General features: G+C 41.4%; 2 protein-coding genes across 2 annotated transcripts in view; one reads left to right on the top strand and one right to left on the bottom strand.

The window, feature by feature from the left end:
- Positions 1-3,843, bottom strand: part of LOC116374230 (serine/threonine-protein kinase WNK2-like) — a 67,406-nt gene extending 63,563 nt beyond the window's left edge. Inside the window, exon 1 of the mRNA XM_031825540.1 lies at positions 2,226-3,843. Coding sequence (XP_031681400.1) covers positions 2,226-2,897 — 672 coding nt within the window. The 5' untranslated portion in view covers positions 2,898-3,843. The remainder of the gene's footprint in view (positions 1-2,225) is intronic.
- A 2,884-nt stretch (positions 3,844-6,727) lies between these two features.
- LOC109890278 (ninjurin-1-like) lies at positions 6,728-19,655 on the top strand. The gene is made up of 4 exons (XM_020482261.2): positions 6,728-6,924; positions 12,746-12,989; positions 17,588-17,771; positions 19,185-19,655. Exons 1-3 carry the CDS (start codon positions 6,868-6,870, stop codon positions 17,728-17,730), a joined length of 444 nt encoding a protein of 147 aa, XP_020337850.1. The 5' UTR covers positions 6,728-6,867; the 3' UTR covers positions 17,731-17,771; positions 19,185-19,655.
- Positions 19,656-19,983: the final 328 nt, after the last annotated feature.

Here is a 19,983-nt window from a genome sequence, read left to right as displayed (position 1 = left end):
TATGTGGAAGTTGGATGCCAAAGGATTCAATAAGCATATGAAGCGCTCACGCAGTGACTTCAGGAGGACCTGTGCCAACTGTTTTGCAATAGTAATTGACTGCAAGTGCGCTTCAAGGTTGAGAAGGCACGGCACCACATCAGACAGCGGCTGGCTGGCAGTTTGAAAATCTCCATGACATTGGATTTAGGTTAAAGGTTGGCTGAAGAAAAAAAAGTTCCCTAAAGTTGTTGACATTTTGCAAATCAAATCAGTTTTCCACGTTGATTTGTTTTGAGGAAATGAAGTGGAAACAATGTTGATTCAATGTAATTTCAACAACATCTATGTGACAACGTTGAAAACGGATTGGATTTGCAAAAAGTTATCAACATTGTTTTTTTGCCAACTTTTAACCTAAACCCAATGACATGGTGAAATGTTTTGTTGACTTGAAGTAGAATTCACGTTAGTTGACAACTCAACCAAAAGCATCAGCTACTCTTCCTGGGGTCCACACAAAACATGAAACATGACATAATACAGAACATCAAAAGACAACAGCTCAAGGACAGAACTACATCATTTTTCTAAATGGCAAAAGGCACACGTAGCCTACATATCAATACATACATACAAACTATGTAGGTCAAATAGGGGAGAGGCGTTGTGCCGTGAGGTGTTACTTTATCTCATTTTTAAAACCCGGGTTTGCTGTTCACTTGAGCAATATGAGATGGAACAGAGTTCCATGCAATAATGTCTCTATATAATACTGTATGCTTTCTTGAATTTGTTCTGGATTTGATGATTGTGAAAAGACCCCTGGTGGCATGTCAAAAAAATACGTAGAAACAACGTTGATTCAACCAGAGTGTGTCCAGTTGGTTCCTGTTCTATTGGTTTTCTTTCAACTTTTTTTCATTGTCTTGCAGCCAAAGCCATTATCATAGTCATATTAGCAACCCATGATAGTTGTTGCATCTTTAGATCTTCTCTCTTTCTAAATTCATAATTATTTCCATATTTTTTCCAAGAAACTACTGCTGCGGCATTTTAGAACAAATTTTACCAAATTTTACCGCAAATTGCTTTATTGAACACTGACGCGTAGATCTAACGCCTTGTTCACATTGCTGCACCAAATTGTGAAGAAATAATAGTTTATCAACATTTTAAGCAAAACATTTGTATCTGTTCCATCAGCTTAATTAATTGGTACATCATATACCTCCATTACACTACTTTGATATGCATTGTGGAGATTAAGAAGTGAGTATATGCAAAGTACACTATAAAATAAGTGGGTATACGGTGTATCCTTGCGTTTACCCTCATATTACTACCAGTCACTCTGTCAGTGACAGTCTGTACACTGACTAAAATCCCCGTACAGGAAGAGGGGAAATTGTAATCCCTGACATGCAGATTAAAAATGCATGCAACTGGAATAGCACTGGTTCAAGTGGTGGCACCGACAATAATGTCAGTGTGTCTGTTCAGTGGTAGGCCTTTCATAGAAGTAAGTCTAGGACTTCAATTAAATGCGATATGACCAATAACCAAAGTGTGGCAGGAACTCAACTCATCCTTGTGCGCTGACAACTATTAATAAAGGCCAAATACAGTGCAAAAATGTATGTCAGACATAAAATAAGGTGTTATTACCTCTTTATAAAATAGCTATAGTGTTATACATGTTGCAGTGAGGCTATCATCTGGATATACAGTGGGGTCCAATAATTATTTACAACTTTGATATTGATGAGCAAAAATAAATTATACAAATACTGAGCTATATTATATGTTATATAAAATGGATGTTATACTAATACAATTGCTCAGAGAAAGATGTTCAGTTTAACAAGTGATAAAACAAAATCTAAAAAAGATATGGGTCAAAATGATTGTCACCCGTTTTCAGTACTTGAGGCCAGCACCCACACTTGCGAGGATAACGACAGACACTGAGCCTTTTTCCAAAATGTTTTATGAGATTGGAGAACACACTGGGAGGGATCTTAAACCATTCCTCCATACAGAATATTTCCAGATTATTGATATCTTTGTCTGAGTTTATGTACTGCCCTCATCGATTCAAACCATAGGTTTTCAATAGGGTTCAAGTCCGGAGACTGAGATGGCCATTGCGAAATATTGATTTTGTGGTCAATTAACAATTTCAAACACATGACAATGATAAACTGAATACATTTTATTCAAATTGTAAAACAAGGTTATATTACCTGAAGTTCACACCAAGCGACTTCTACCCAGGTGTCTGTGTCCAGACCTTTGTAAACAGTCTTGAAAGACCCTCTCCCGAGCTCAGTATCGAACTTGAGAAACCGGCCCCCGGGTGAGGTGGACACGGCTTTCATCTCGTTCTCATCCTCGTTTTCATCACTCCCAGCTTTCCCAGTGGTATCAGGCGACGGTTCAGCTGCATCATCTGGTTTGGGCTCGGCCACGCTCCTCTCCTTCTCCTCATCCGCGCTCACGCTTTCAGTTGCGCTGTCCTTCTGCCCCACTTGGCTCTCGGTGCTCGAGCTCTCCTGGACCTGGAAAGCCACGCGTGGTCCAATCGCGAGGGTTCGGTCCACGATGGTGCGCAGGTGGACGCTGAGCACTGGAGTGCTGTTACCGCATTCTGGCGCGTCCAACGCTTGGTCGTCCGCGTCCGAAAACCACAAACTTCTGCGAATGAACCTCTGGCGGACGAGTCCCCGGTAGTCCGATAAGGGAAACGCGCTCTGGTCGCTTGCCCCACGCAGCACTGCCGTTTCTATGTTGACATTCCGATGTCCACCGTTCTCATAGATAGGCATATTGTCATTGATGTCAGAGTCTAAATTGGGCACCGAGGAGAATGTGGATCCAAGTGGCGGGTCCGAGCCGGAGTCGTCCCCGGAATCCATCCCCGGGAAATGTTTAGACACTTACCGGTGACATTCAGAGGCGACTACTATTATTGTCCTTCCCCAGCGGTGAGGGAGTGCATACCTTCAACGTTCGCCTGCACTGACGCAGTTAGGAAGCTATACTATCCCTAAAATAATAATCTCACTTGAGATATCTGGCATATTTATAAAATACCAATTGATGACAAACTCTTATAACAGGTGCAATGGTGCCACTGCTTGATTTAATGCGGCTCAGCTTATCCCAAATCCATCCAGCCAGCCAATTGAAATGTTGCATTAATAAATTACAATGTAATTCATTCCTATTTTATGCAGTTTATTGCAACATTGCTTTCTTAACTGATCAAATTGGTTACAGTTTAGAAGAAGAACTCGTGGTAGGTAGAACTGCTACAATAAACACTCACGGACAGTTGTCGTGCCAGGATAGTTCCGTCTCTCTCTAATCCCTCAAAAGAACCATGTAAGTGTCAGGTGCGCAGCTGTGACCGCTATAATCTTAGGCTAGCCGATCCCGTAGCTGGTTATTGAGTATTCATTACAGTTTTTTCTTGGTTTAAAAGCAGAATGAAGTCAGGGACGGCATCGTCCCCATCGCATCACTCTGTTAACTATTCGCCTCCGCTGGGGAGAAGTTCTGTTCAGCGATGTCCGGGAGCGGAATAGAAGCGATCAGATTGTTTGCTCACTGCGGCACGGTATTCTCCCAGTGTGGATGACGTGCTCAGAGCATCTCACCGTTCGTTCGGGCTGTATTTGTGCGGTGTCTCTCTCAAATTACACTTTCCATTGCAAGGAGACAATTCAATTTTAAAGACACACATCCACGCCCTTAGCAACAACACATATCCGATAAATGCACACGTTTTTATGCGGTAGCTTTCAGCCTCCGTGACAGGGGTTGTTATGGACCGACCACCACTCTCTGTATCCTCCCCATCCTATGCATGACGCTTCGGCAGCGTATAGGGGGTTGACTTCCCCTATTCCCGGCAGAAACCTGCAAATTATAGCCAATATGGGATCATTATAGAATAATTGCCTATTATTTTATATTCTACTGAATTTAACTCAACTAGAATACAATTGAAAGTAATATAATTTAAAATAATGCAAATGACCACTGATTAGAAATAGCTGTCACGCCCTGGCCTTAGTTATCTTAGTTTTTTTAATTATTTTGGTTAGGCCAGGGTGTGACATGGGTGATTTATGTGTTTTGTCTTGTCTGGGTTTTTTTGTAGATTTATGGGCTTGTGTTCTTTCAGGTGTCTAGGTAAGTCTATGGTTGCCTGGATTGGTTCTCAATCAGAGGCAGGTGTTTATCGTTGTCTCTGATTGGGAGCCATATTTAGGCAGCCATATTCTTTGGGTATTTTGTGGGTGATTGTTTCCTGTCTTTGTGTTTTCTGCACCAGTTATTCTGTTTCGGGTTTTCACGTTAATTGTTTTGTAGTTAGTTCATGTTAAGTGTTTCTTATTAAAGAACCATGAACTATAACCATGCTGCGTTTTGGTCTGCCTCTACTTCCCAGGAAGAAAGCCGTCACAATAGCTTGTTCTTGATGGGCGAACATATATATTGTATTCATTTTAGATAAATTCAACAGAATACAATATAATATAACAACATAGAATAGATTGGAATGAAATAGAATAGTCTGCAAATTATAGCCTTAAAGTGTTCAGTGATGAGTAATTCCCAATGGGCAAACACCATGAAATTACATTGAACCAACGTGGAATAGACATTGAAACGACGTCTGTGCCCAGTGGGATGTATGTTCTTGATAGGCTATAATATATATTTCATTCAGTTCAGTACAGTTATTCCGTTATTATTTCTTATTGGCACCAATCTGTTGGATTTAAACATGACGAGTGCTATTTTTGCCCGTGCAGAGTGTTCCACGTGTATGGAGAGTTACAGTGCATTCGGAAAGTGTTCAGACCCCTTCACCTATTCCTCATTTTGTTACGTTACAACTGTATTCTAAAATTGATTAAATGATTCGTTTTTCTCATGGATCTACACACAATACCTGATAATGACAAAGAAAAAACTTATTTTAAAAAAATGGTTGCAAATCTATTAAAATTAAGACAGAAACACCTTATTTACACAAGTATTCACACCCTTTGCTATGAGACTCGAAATTGAGCTGGGGTGCATCCTGTTTCCATTGATCATCCTTGAGATGTTTCTACAATTGGAGTCCACCTGTGGTAAATTCAATTGATTTGACATGATTTGGAAAGGCACACACCTGTCTATATAAGGTGCCACAGTTGACAGTGCATGTCAGCAAAAATCAAGGCATGAGGTCAAAGGAATTGTCTGTAGAGCTCCGAGAGAGGATTGTGTCGAGGCACAGATCTGGGGAAGGGAATCAAAACATTTCTGCAGCATTGAAGGTCCCCAAGGACACAGTGCCCTCCATCATTCTTAAATGGAAGAAGTTTGGAACCACCAAGACTCTTCCTAGAGCTGGCCGCCCAGCCAAACTGAGCAATAGGGGGAGAAGGGCCTTGGTCAGGGAGGCGACCAAGAACCTGATGGTCACTCTGACAGAGCTCCAGAGTTCCTCTGTGTATATGGGAGAACTTTCCAGAAGGACAACCATCTCTGCAGCACTCCACCGATCAGGCCTTTATGGTAGAGTGGCCAGACGGAAGCCACTTGACAGCCCATTTGGAGTTTGCCAAAAGGCACCTAAATGATTCTCAGAACATGAGAAACAAGATTCTCTTGTCTGATGAAACCCGAATGCCAGCGGAAACCTGGCACCATCGTTACGGTATAGCATGGTGGTTGCAGCGTCATGCTGTTGGGATGTTTTTCAGCGGCAGGGACTGGGAAACTAGTCAAGATCAAGGGAATGATGAACGGAGCAAAGTATAGAGATATCCTTGATGAAAACCTGCTTCAGCATGCTCAGGACCTCAGACTGGGTCGAAGGTTCACCTTCCCACAGGACAACGACCCTAAGCAAAGACAACACAGAAGTGACTTCAGGACAAGTCTCTGATTTTCCTTGAGTGACCCAGCCAGAGCCCGGACTTGAACCCGATCTAACATCTCTGGAGAGACCTGAAAATACTGTGCAGCAACACTCCCCTTCCAACCTGAGGAAGCTTGAGAGGATCTGCAGAGAAGAATTTGAGAAACTCCCCAAATTGAGGTGTGCCAAGCTTGTAGCCAAAGGTGCTTCAACAAAGTACTGAGTAAAGGGTCTGAATAGTTATGTATATTTAATATTAACGTTTTTATTTTTAATACATTTGCTAAAATGTCTTGCTTTGTCATTATGGGGTATTGTGTGTAGATTGATGAAAGAAAAAATGATTGAACCATTTTTAGAATAAGGCTGTAACATAACAAAATATGTAAAAAGTGAAGCGGTCTGAATACTTTCCAAATGCGCTGTATACTGCTGCTAGTAGTGTGCCTCTGAAAATATATACTGAAGATGTACGCAAGATGGCACCTTCAGCATTGGAAAGTGGAATATTATTCTGACGCATTCTGCAACTGTTACGTTATTCAAATGATGTTGAAATGGTGTTTGGGAATATTTTTCACCAAAGGCTATACATACCAGGCTTAGCCCAAAGTTAGAATCAGAGACCCTTTAAATGATCAGATCAACGGTATTTACAATATTCATGAAAACTCTATATAGTATTTTAGATTGGAATCCCTTGTGTTTCGCCCAAATGAAAGGGGCATTCCTTAATTATCAAAACATGCAAATTCAGAGGCAACTTTCAGTTTCTCTAGACCCCAGTGTAGAAACGCCCCCTAGTGAAGCCCTGTAGTCAGTCCTCCACTTCTTCCCGTTTAGGCGTTTTTCACACAGGGACCGACCGGCGGCCACTGGCAGAGACACAACGACACGGACTCCCACAACACATTTAGGATTTTAACCCGCTTTAGTTTAAATTAAATATTTAAGAGGCAAATATGGCAACTGAAAACATGGAAATGAACGGAGATGCAGACGGAGAGAACGGAGGAGAGGTAAGATAGGCTACGATGCAAGAAGCTGTGAGTCCGCAGTCTGCAACAGAGACCAGCCCCAATCTACGTAAAAATGTTTGGGGGTTTTTCTCAGAAAAACGGCCATAACCTATGCCGAGAGCTTACTGCATCTTGGTTACATTGTAACCTAACAGTTATAGCTTACCATATAGGATACAATGTAACTATTTCTCGCTACGCGGATGTTAATCGGTAGTTCATTTATTAACATCTCACATTCTGTGCTGAAACTTTTCTTTGTGGGGCTTCAACAGGACTATACTAAATTAAGCACCAGTCTCGTCTGAATGATTGCAAACCTAATACAATAGACGTACTCGTAGTCTATAATGGGCATATTAGCATAGTTTTTTAGTATAGTTTGCGCGTAATGATTACGCAGTATGCTCGTGAAAATTAAAATCCGCAGAAATACAACACGTGCCTGTTGTCATGGGGATTATACTCCGAACAGTGGATATTTTATGAGATTGGGAGCGTAGCCAATGGGCCTGTTGGTGGCCATCAGCATCGACCAAAGGCACATAGATGTATTTTGGAACGTAAAGAAAAGGTCTATACGGATAATTAAATGCCACACATTAAATGTTAAATACAGACAGAACCATATCATTTAGAATTGTGTGTATTTTATGGGAGGGTGCTTTAACCCTTTTGACTATATAGCATACACAACCCTTGGTCACGTTTTAGGCCTTTTTCAAAGACCATTGTCACTAACCTTTGAACTAGTTCAGGTTTTCTATTGCAGCTAATTAAGTAATCAGTTATAGTCCAAAACCCACCTGTTGAGGATTAAGTGTGAGATCATAGCCATGCTCCTGATTTAGACTACCTACACGAGGAGAATCCCTTTATCGACTATCCTTCAAATATTATGTTGATGTGTTTGAAAACCCAAATCATGAAAAGTATCAGATAACTTTATCTACCAAACGATTGATCCAACAATGTTTGGTAGCTAGAAGATGGCAAGAATGTTGTTGTTTATAATCAACCAAACTGTGTTGCATTAAAAATATATTACACAATGAGAAAGTAGGGGGAAGTGGTGAATTCCCACATTCATAGCAGGTTATCCAGGGGCCATGCTTGTGAATAGGTGACATATATTAAGGGGAAAGCCACATAATTTTGTTACTAACCTAGAGTAAACACCTGTTACACCACAACAATAGGTTATAACAATGTCAAAGGCCAAAGGAAAGCAAGTAGAATTCCACACAAGTCCCCATTGATGTATGTTGAGGTGACAGCTCTGAGTGTTCAGTGCTATGTGGTTGTTAGTATTTGGTGTAATATGGCACAGAAAACAAACATTCCTTTGGGCAAAGGTAAACGTCCTTCCCTACCAAGCAGTTTAAGTTTAGGCCTACTCAATGTCTGCGTCCGAAATGGCCCCCTGGCCTATTCTCTATATACTGTAATGCACTAGCTACCAGAGACCTGGTCAAAAGTAGTGCACTATATAGGAAATAGGGTGCCATTTCAGACCCATTTAGTGTTTACATAATTATTGATTTGTCTTGTTGGTGGTCTGCCGAAAACTAAATAGTTTACGTAGCCTCAAAGACCATGTATGCTTAGCGGTCCAATTATCTGTTTGGTTGGCAGACCAGAGTTGTCTGCAACTCTGTCATTCTCCTCAGTGGTTTATTCAAGGTTGTCTGTTGTGCGTGTTGTAGAAAACACTGTAGTTCTTTAATAAAACAAAAAAAAAACTATTTGAAGAACATATTTTGAAAGTCCTACATCCCAAGTGAATCACAATGCATTGAGCAACATAAAGGAGGTCCAGTCTTCACCTGCTCTGCTCTGTGAGCAAAGTGGCATAATGGCCTGGGATTCCGGAAATGATTGACATTTACAGTACCAGTCAAAAGTTTGGGCACACCTACTCATTCAAGACTTTTTCTTTATTTTTACTATTTTCTACATTGTAGAATAATAGTGAAGACATCAAAACTATCTTCACTATTATTGTACAATGTAGAAAATAGTAAAAACAAAGAAAAACCCTGGAATGAGTAGGTGTGTCCAAACATTTGACCAGTACTGTAGGTAATGGGCTAGGAAACACTGTTACCACCGATAAATCCACTATAATTGAGAATTTCAATAAGCATTTCTCTATGGCTGGCCATGCTTTCCACCTGGCTACCCCTACCCCGGTCAACTGCCCGGCACCCTCCACAGCAACCCGCCAAAGCCCCCAGCATTTCTCCTTCACCAAAATCCAGATAGCTGATGTTCTGAAGGAGCTGCAAAATCTGGACCCCTACAAATCAGCCGGGCTAGACAATCTGGACCCTCTCTTTCTAAAAATTATCTGCCGAAATTGTTGCAACCCCTATTACTAACCTGTTCAACCTCTCTTTCATATCGTCTGAGATTCCCAAAGATTGGAAAGCTGACGCGGTCATCCCCCTCTTCAAAGGGGGTGACACTCTAGACCCAAACTGCTACAGACCTATATCTATCCTACCCTGTCTTTCTAAGGTCTTCGAAAGCCAAGTTAACAAACAGATTACCGACCATATCGAATCCCACCATACCTTCTCCGGTATGCAATCTGGTTTCAGAGCTGGTCATGGGTGCACCTCAGCCACGCTCAAGGTCCTAAACGACATCATAACCGCCATCAATAAGACACATTACTGTGCAGCCGAATTCATCGACCTGGCCAAAGCTTTCGACTCTGTCAATCACCACATTCTTATTGGCAGACTCAACAGCCTTGGTTTCTCAAATGATTGCCTCGACCTGGTTTACCAACTACTTCTCTGATAGAGTTCAGTGTGTAAAATCGGAGGGCCTGTTGTCCGGACATCTGGCAGTCTCTATGGGGGTGCCACAGGGTTCAATTCTCGGGCCGACTCTCTTCTCTGTATACATCAATGATGTTGCTCTTGCTGCTGGTGATTCTCTGATCCACCTCTATGCAGACGACACCATTCTGTATACTTCTGGCCTCTCTTTGGGCACTGTGTTGACTAACCTCCAGACGAGCTTCAATGCCATACAACTCTCCTTCCGTGGCCTCCAACTGCTCTTAAATGCAAGTAAAACTAAATGCATGCTATTCAATCGATCACTGCCCGCACCTGCCCACCCGTCCAGCATCACTACTCTGGACGGCTCTGACTTAGAATACGTGGACAACTACAAATACCTAGGTGTCTGGTTAGACTGTAAACTCTCCTTCCAGACTCACATTAAGCATCTCCAATCCAAAATTAAATCTAGAATATCGCAACAAAGCATCCTTCACTCATGCTGCCAAACATACCCTCGTAAAACTGACCATCCTACCGATCCATCGACTTCGGCGATGTCATCTATAAAATAGCCTCCAACACTCTATTCAACAAATTGGATGCAGTCTATTACAGTGCCATCCGTTTTGTCACCAAAGCCCCATACACTACAAACCACTGCGACCTATACGCTCTCGTTGGTTGGCCCTCGCTTCATACTCGTCGTCAAACCCACTGGCTACAGGTTATCTACAAGTCTCTGCTAGGTAAAGCCCTGTCTTATCTCAGCTCACTGGTCACCATAGCAGCACCCACTCGTAGCACACAGGTATATCTCACTGGTCACCCCCAAAGCCAATTCCTACTTTGGTCACCTTTCCTTCCAGTTCTATGCTGCCAATGACTGGAACGAACTGCAAAAATCACTGAAGCTGGAGACTCATATCTCCCTCACTAGCATTAAGCAACAGCTGACAGAGCAGCTCACAGATCACTGCACCTGTACATAGCCCATTTATCTACCTCATCCCCATACTGTATTTATTTATTTATCTTGCTCCTTTGCACCCCAGTATCTCTACTTGCACATTCATCTTCTGCACATCTACCATTCCAGTGTTTAATTGCTATATTGTAATTACTTCGCCACCATGGCCTATTTATTGCCTTAACTCCCTTATCTTACTTCATTTGCACTCACTTTATATAGACTTTTCTTTCCTACTGTATTATTGACTGTATGTTTTGTTTATTCCATGTGTAACTCTGTGTTGTTGTATGTGTCGAATTGCTATGCTTTATCTTGGCCAGGTCGCAGTTGCAAATGAGAACTTGTTCTCAACTAGCCTACCTGGTTAAATAAAGGTGAAATAAAAAATAAAAAATGATGACTATGTTACTTAGAAAAGTCCTGATCAAACTCAATGGAAAACAACTGTGCAATCATCAAGCTCTGTTAGAGTTTCTTGTTTTTACCCATCAGTGTTGATCTTAAACCTGCGGCTTATGCTAATTGTTGAGTTTTGTTCATATAGAAGCAACATGAAGAGCCCACATATGAATCTCACAGGAAAACAACAACAGTTGTTCAGTTGATGTACTACCAGTGTATGAACAAGGAAGGCAGAGGATGGGAAGGAAAAAGGAGAGCTGAGAAGGGCTCCCATCTCTTACATGAGCAACAACATTGACTGGTCAGCAGTGTCTGTTCAGACCCACAATGATCTGTTTGTTACTCAACAATCATGCTTAAGAAAAGTGTCTGGCATCACCAGAATACGTAATACAGTACACGTACTGTATCTCAGCCTGTTATAACACTCTGGACATAAGCAGCAGAGGTAAGTCCCTCCTTGGCCCAAGAGAGGGAGAGGGACAGATAACCAGATACTGAGAACAAGGCCATGAGAAGGTTCCCTCATTAAGTATTTCTAGAACATTGTTAAATTTTGAATACAGCAGTATAGGAATCTAGCCCATTTGAAGGACAGAGAGATGGGCAACAAGATTGAGTGAGAAAATGTCACCCAAAAACTGGGCCAGAGAAAGGGAGTGAAAGTCAGAGAATGGAATGAAAATACAAAGAAAGATCAGTGCAGGAATTTGAGGGTTATAAGTCAGTGAAGTAAAGCAGGCTGCTTCTTAGAGAGAAGTAACTGTCCAACCATTGCTAGCCTCAGTCACAAGGACAACTTTTTCCTCTGTGGGCTGTGAGTGTTTTTAGAGGTGGTGAGAGGCATGTGGGCTTCTCTGTTTTACACTGCCAACCTGGGCACAAGGCTCTCCTTGTTTTTTGGATGGTCAGGCTGGGCGGTTCCACCCAAAATAAACACTCTGTCCTCAACCCACAAAGATACCTGGGTAATGTTTGGTTTAGGAATCCCACTTTTTCAATGATGTAACAATTTAACTTCATATTTTCCAACCCGCTCTACTGCAGGGTGGTAAAGTAGGGAAGAGACCTTCCTCCACAGGGTGAACTGCTTTCTCCTGGTTTACAGTTTCAGTATCTACACCCTGGTTGGCAAGAAACTGAAGAGAAGACATAGCACATGATCTCTTGACCTCTCTTCCTTTCTATCAGTTCTCTGTGCACGGTGCGCAGTCACCATGGACCGAGGGCATGGTCACACTTCCTGTTAAAATAGTCCCACAACACTTTCATTTCCCACAAATCCACAGCAGAGTCACTGTAGGAATCCCCAAAATGTCCACATACTTCCATTAAAACTTTATCCTAAATAAGCTGAAGGTCAGTATGACATAGTCAAAAGTTCAGTGAGGACATTAACTCATAGTGTTCATATAATGTAGCATAGCACCAGCCTCTTATATAATAATAATAATAATAATATAACTAACAGTGTGCTCTCCTACAGGTTCACTTACAACTGTAACCAGACAGTGATGTACCTGAGTTAAGTCCATAGACATATGGATAGATAGACATATGGCTAGATATATGTTATGTTTATACTGAACATAATTGATGTCTTTGTCTAGTCTATGTTGTACTAATGTTAGTCTCTCTGTATTCATGTTAGCTTCCACACCTTAGGGGCAGGAATCACAGGGCGACGAGGGGTGCTCTGAACATGAACCACTACGCCAATAAGAAGAGTGCAGCAGAGAGCATGCTGGACGTGGCATTACTCATGGCCAACGCCTCCCAGCTGAAGGCTGTCCTGGAGCAGGGCCCAGGTTTCACCTTCTACAAACCTCTCATCACCCTCATCTCCATCTCCCTCATCCTGCAGGTCACAGTGGGCATCCTGCTCATCTTCATCGGTGGGTCTCAATTCTATTCTATTCAACTTTATTAATCCCCCCCAGGGGTAAATGAAGAAAGTAATCGACACTCTGTCTGGCTCTGGTGCTAACCAGCAACTATTTGCTTCCCAATAATATTGCCTTTCTCCTGAAGAGTGAAGTCATTCAATACTTCCCACAAATTTAAAAGCATTAGATTGTTGGAGGCATGAGCTAAGAGTTTCCACTATATTTCTTATCCCAGTCATTCCATTTTTTCTTTCAAATCAGTGAAGGGCAGTGCACACTTTGGGAGGGAGGAGAGATATTTGGGACGTAGCCATAGATTGATGAGGCGTGGGGCCAGGAGCGTAGAAATATAATGAATAGAACGGGTTTGGAACCTCTTATCCTGCCAATTGTACTGGTAAACTCCTGGGTACACTGGTTGCCTGGTATTGTGATGCAATAATCTCCATGGTAATATAGCATGTTAATTCAAATTATGATGTGGCTCATGCAATGGAATGTATTTTTGTAATGTCAGTTGAGTTGATTCAACAAATCACAGCACTGATTGATGGGTACACTTCCTGCTTTGCTCTTATTGGTACACTCAAAATGGCTGCAGGTCCACCCATTATGCTATCATTGACTTGAATGGGGATGCCCATTCTATTCATTTTATTTCTGTGGCCGAGTTTGTCCTGACCATGTGACCCGACCCCCATATGACATGGTCAGGGAAAACTCCTGACATTCATGATGAGACATGAAAACTTGGATTATGGTGCTATTGTTCCTCCTCAGCTCCAGGAACAGATCAACTCCCTGACCCTACTTTATGATTGAATCCCAACAAATATTATGGGCTCTATTTTAACAAACCTAACGCAATGGTAGATCTTTACGCTGGCGGTAGCGCTGTATGTCCAGGGGTGTGTCAGAAATACTTTAGCTATTATTCCAGACGGAATTATGAGCTCAATAGCTGGTGGTGGCACGAAAGAGCTGAGTTTTGATGAATAAAGAAGTTATAGGTGTGACGAGGGCTTGGCCACTCACTGGCCAATCAACGTGTTCCATGGCTTAATACAGTGTGCGTTTGTCCCAAGTTTTGTAGGTTATTGGCGGTCTTTGTGTTGTCATCAACTCCAGTTCGGCTGTGGGCACGGAATATTCACTTCCTGGTCCAATGTGGATTGATACAACAGTTTATTAATAGCATAGGCTACAATATCGAGTAATACAACAGTTTATTAATAGCATAGGCTACAATATCGAGTAATACAACAGTTTATTAATAGCATAGGCTACAATATCGAGTAATACAACAGTTTATTAATAGCATAGGCTACAATATCGAGTAATACAACAGTTTATTAATAGCATAGGCTACAATATCGAGTAATACAACAGTTTATTAATAGCATAGGCTACAATATCGAGTAATACAACAGTTTATTAATAGCATAGGCTACAATATCGAGTAATACAACAGTTTATTAATAGCATAGGCTACAATATCGAGTAATACAACAGTTTATTAATAGCATAGGCTACAATATCGAGTAATACAACAGTTTATTAATAGCATAGGCTACAATATCGAGTAATACAACAGTTTATTAATAGCATAGGCTACAATATCGAGTAATACAACAGTTTATTAATAGCATAGGCTACAATATCGAGTAATACAACAGTTTATTAATAGCATAGGCTACAATATCGAGTAATACAACAGTTTATTAATAGCATAGGCTACAATATCGAGTAATACAACAGTTTATTAATAGCATAGGCTACAATATCGAGTAATACAACAGTTTATTAATAGCATAGGCTACAATATCGAGTAATACAACAGTTTATTAATAGCATAGGCTACAATATCGAGTAATACAACAGTTTATTAATAGCATAGGCTACAATATCGAGTAATACAACAGTTTATTAATAGCATAGGCTACAATATCGAGTAATACAACAGTTTATTAATAGCATAGGCTACAATATCGAGTAATACAACAGTTTATTAATAGCATAGGCTACAATATCGAGTAATACAACAGTTTATTAATAGCATAGGCTACAATATCGAGTAATACAACAGTTTATTAATAGCATAGGCTACAATATCGAGTAATACAACAGTTTATTAATAGCATAGGCTACAATATCGAGTAATACAACAGTTTATTAATAGCATAGGCTACAATATCGAGTAATACAACAGTTTATTAATAGCATAGGCTACAATATCGAGTAATACAACAGTTTATTAATAGCATAGGCTACAATATCGAGTAATACAACAGTTTATTAATAGCATAGGCTACAATATCGAGTAATACAACAGTTTATTAATAGCATAGGCTACAATATCGAGTAATACAACAGTTTATTAATAGCATAGGCTACAATATCGAGTAATACAACAGTTTATTAATAGCATAGGCTACAATATCGAGTAATACAACAGTTTATTAATAGCATAGGCTACAATATCGAGTAATACAACAGTTTATTAATAGCATAGGCTACAATATCGAGTAATACAACAGTTTATTAATAGCATAGGCTACAATATCGAGTAATACAACAGTAAAAAAAAAAACGGTGTTAAGAGAGGTGCGGGGGGCTACCTTAATCGACGTCATCTGCGCCAGGGTAGGAGTTGTTGCTGGGGGCTAACTGCCTTGCTCAAGGAGCAAACAGCAGATTGTTCCACCTTGCCAGCTCAGGGATTCAAACCAGCAACCTTTCGGTTACTGGCCCAATGCTCTTAACCGCTAGGCTACATGCCTGGATACTTGAACAAGAAAAATTAAGTATGCAAGCAGGCATATGTGCAATGTTTTAGGATGTGCAGTAAATTTTAAATTCAAGGCTCTCTGACTAACAGACCATTTAAACACCTTTTATGGATAGGCTACTGTGAAAGGCCAGTATAAAAAAGGCACATTCACTTTGCTGTTGAACCAGTCTTAGTAGCTTAGGCCTAGGGTAAGGGTAGCCTATGGAGAGCTCGGTATGAAACAGAAAACAAACAAAAAACTGTTTGTTTTTTTAAACAACAACACTATTTCTAAATAGGATGGGGTCAGAAGCATGACATCATAAAATGCTTCTCTAGTTCCATGGCACTGTGTGCACATGTAGGCCTAAATGTCTTTAGGTATAACATTTGCACGTCTATACAAGATACTAGGCTCCTGTCAATTGTATTGTTGCCTATGTGCGAGGCATTTAATCTTTGAAAATAGGGATGGACAGCCTACTTGAACAAGCAAAATGAAGTATGCAGGTATGTGAATTGTGAATAATGAAAAAGCATGAGGGAAAATAACAAAATAATTCAAAGCACTCTCGGTAGACCATTTAAAACCCTGTTATTCATACGCTACTTGGCTAATGACCAGGATAAAAAGACCCATCTATGCGATGCTGCTAAACGAGCCTTGATTAAGGGGAGGGTAGGCTATGCTTGGTTTTTAATCCAATTAAATAGGGGAAACCAATATTTTTTTAAATGTTTCTAAGTATGAGATTCACCTGCACAAAAGGCACTCTCTCTTCTATGGGCATTGTGTGTCATGGCTGAGCTTCCGCTCCCAAATTCCATGCTATCATCAACTGTGTTACCATTAAGACCTGCGTTTTGTGGGTCTTTAACTTCCCACTAGCGCTGCATGAAATTGTCACTTTTGCACTTGTTTTTAAGGACACAACTCAAATATTGCCACCCCTCGCACTTCAGCGCAAACGGGTTGATGTTAGACAGGTATGTTGCCGAACCTAGAACATAGAAAATGCCAGTGTGCCAGTTTTTACATGACGAAATTGCAAACTAACATGCTTTTTGACCTAGTGCCTCAACGCCAGACAAAAATAGAGCCATATGTGTGTCTGTCGGCCTGAGATTGGCTCTCTCAGCAAACACAATATTATCTGTGTACTGAGTGAAGCCTGGTCCCTCACACGCCTGGCCATAATATCCTTATGTTCCCCTGCCAGGGGCTCCCATTGTGTGTGTGGGAGAGTTCAGGAATGAGACCATTGGGTGTTGTGTTTCTCCTCTGAGCTGGTTCAAATTAGGATTACTCAGCTTAATGTCCTGAGGGGGAATTGCTAATGTTACAGGAGTTGTGTGTCTGCACTGAGAGCGTTTGAAAAATGCTAAACTAAACTGGGCCCTAACTAACTCTCACCTCAATCTCCACAACATATTAGCCATCTCCAGTGAGGAATATAATGAATGTCCTAGATAATAATTCACCTGAGGGTAGGAAATGTCAGAGGCTGTATCTTCATATCAGATGGTTCAATAATGATTAGTAAGACAATGCTGAATAAATGATGGTTAAAAAGCCAGGCGGGCCACCATGTGGTAGAGCTGAGTTCACTTGTCCAATCTTGTCTACTTGTCCAATTTTGTCTACGCACTCAGTGATTAATTCAAAGGGAGAGGGGAAGAATGCACTTTTAAGGAATTCAAACAGTGCCCTCAGTCTTTCTTAGAAGCAACACTTGAAAATACTGGCATAGCTCCCTCTGTTGGTTGGATTGAGGACATGCTTGGAGACAGTAAATTAATCCTCAACATATTTTGGTGTCTCTCTCTTGTTCTGTAGTAAAGTGGAACGTGAACGATGAGAGCATGCACTTCAAGCTGAACATTATGGAGAATGTCACCACAGCACTCGTCTTCATCATTGTTGTAGTCAATGTCTTCATCACAGCATTTGGCGTCCAGAAGCCCAACACCAACTCCTAACTGCCCTCACTCCTTACCCATGGTCATCAGCTAGTACACAGGTAAAGGCATTATACTAGTGTTATATGTACAATACGCACATACTTTGGTAGTGTTTGGTAATCATACATGTATGAGAGTTGCATGTCAAATTCAGGTTACATGAGCTTTATAAATACACTACATGACCAAAAGTATGTGGACAGCAGGTAGTCGAACATCTCATTCCAAAATCATGGGCATTAATATGGAGTTGGTCCCCCTTTACTGCTATAACAGCTTCCACTCTTCTGGGAAGGCTTTCCACTAGATGAGGATACTTTGCAGTGGGACTTGCTTCCATTTAGCCACAAGAGCATTAGTGAGGTTGGGCAGTTAGGCCTGGCATGCAGTCGGCATTCCAATTCATCCCAAATGTGTTCGATGGAGTTGAGGTCAGGGCTCTGTGCAGGGCAGTTAGGTTCTTCCACACAGATCTCAGCAAACCATTTCTGTATGGACGTAACTTTGTGCCGTGGGGCATTGTCATGCTGAAACAGGAAAGAGGCTTCATCAAACTGTTGCCACAAAGTTGGAAGCACAGAATCGTCTAATGTCATTTTATGCTGTAGCATTAAGATTTCCCTTCACTGGAACTAAGGAGCCCGAACCATGAAAAACAGCCACAGACCATTATTATTCCTCCACCCAACTTTACAGTTGGCACTATGCATTGGGGCAGGAAGCATTCTCCTGGCATCCACTAAACCCAGCCTCGTCCGCTGGACTGCCAGATGGTGAAGCGTGATTCGTCACTCCAAAGAACGCATTTCCACTGCTCCAGAGTCTAATGGTGACGAGCTTAACACCACTCCAGCCGACGCTTGGCATTACGCATGGTGATCTTAGGCTTCTGTGCGGCTGCTCGGCCATAGAAACCCATTTCATGAAGCTCCCGACAAACAGTTATTGTGCTGACGTTGCTACCAGAGGCAATTTGGGACTCAGTAGTGAGTGTTGCAACCGAGGACAGACGATTTTTACACTCAACGCGTAAGTGGCCTACCACTTCGCAACTGAGCCGTTGTTGCTCCTAAACGTTTCCACTTCACAATAACAGCACTTACAGTTGACCGGGGCAGCTATAGCAGGGTAGAAATTTTACAAACTGACTTGTTGGAAAGGTGGCATCTTATGAAGGTGCTACATTGAAAATCACTGAGCTCTTCAGTAAGGCCATTCTACTGCCAGTGTTTGTCTATGGAGATTGCATGACTGTGTGCTCGACATTTTACAACTGTCAGCAATGTGTGGCAGAAATAGCCGAATCCACTCATTTGAAGCAGTGTCCACATACTTTTGTATATATGTAGGTAGGCCTACTGTTACAGTTACAGTACTGTCACACATAGGTGAATCTTATATTAAATGTTTGATATTGGAATTACCTACCATAGCTGCAAAGCTGTACTAACCCAATTACTGCTACTTTACAGGCCAGAGAATTTCAGGGATCCAGTCTTCCATAGGCCTCAAGCCATCAGGTTCTCTGTTACGTCAAAGACAATGGATAGATCAACTCTACAGGACTCACACTGGCCTTTCATATCCACAGCCAGTCAACATTTCAGAGGCAATTACAAACTCAGAGTTGACCATCTTTGTCTTTGGCTTTCCATATTAATTTCTCAGGATCTCAATCAGATTCTCAGTTGCATTATCAAGATCAGAATTTGTCAACTTTGTCTTCCCCTGGTCATTTACCCTACTTCATGATGTTACGTCACACACTTCATCAGTTGCTATTTACATGCTGTGAGAACATTACATTGTTCAAATGACCAATGGCGTTCATTTATTGCCTTTTCAAATATCAAATCAAATTTATTTATATAGCCCTTCGTACATCAGCTGATATCTCAAAGTGCTGTACAGAAACCCAGCCTAAAACCCCAAACAGCAAGCAATGCAGGTGTAGAAGCACGGTGGCTAGGAAAAACTCCATAGAAAGGCCAAAACCTAGGAAGAAACCTAGAGAGGAACCAGTCTATGTGGGGTGGCCAGTCCTCTTCTGGCTGTGCCGGGTGGAGATTATAACAGAACATGGCCAAGATGTTCAAATGTTCATAAATGACCAGCATGGTCAAATAATAGGTCTAGGACAGGTAGCACGTCCGGTGAACAGGTCAGGATTCCACAGCCGCAGGCAGAACAGTTGAAACTGGAGCAGCAGCACGGCCAGGTGGACTGGGAACAGAAATGAGTCATCATTCCAGGTAGTCCTGAGGCATGGTC

This window comes from Oncorhynchus kisutch, linkage group LG5, assembly GCF_002021735.2.
Source record: "Oncorhynchus kisutch isolate 150728-3 linkage group LG5, Okis_V2, whole genome shotgun sequence".
In the NCBI taxonomy this organism is placed as follows: Eukaryota; Metazoa; Chordata; class Actinopteri; order Salmoniformes; family Salmonidae; genus Oncorhynchus; species Oncorhynchus kisutch.
Note: the sequence above shows the minus strand (reverse complement) of the source record. Positions and strands in the feature narration are given on the sequence as shown.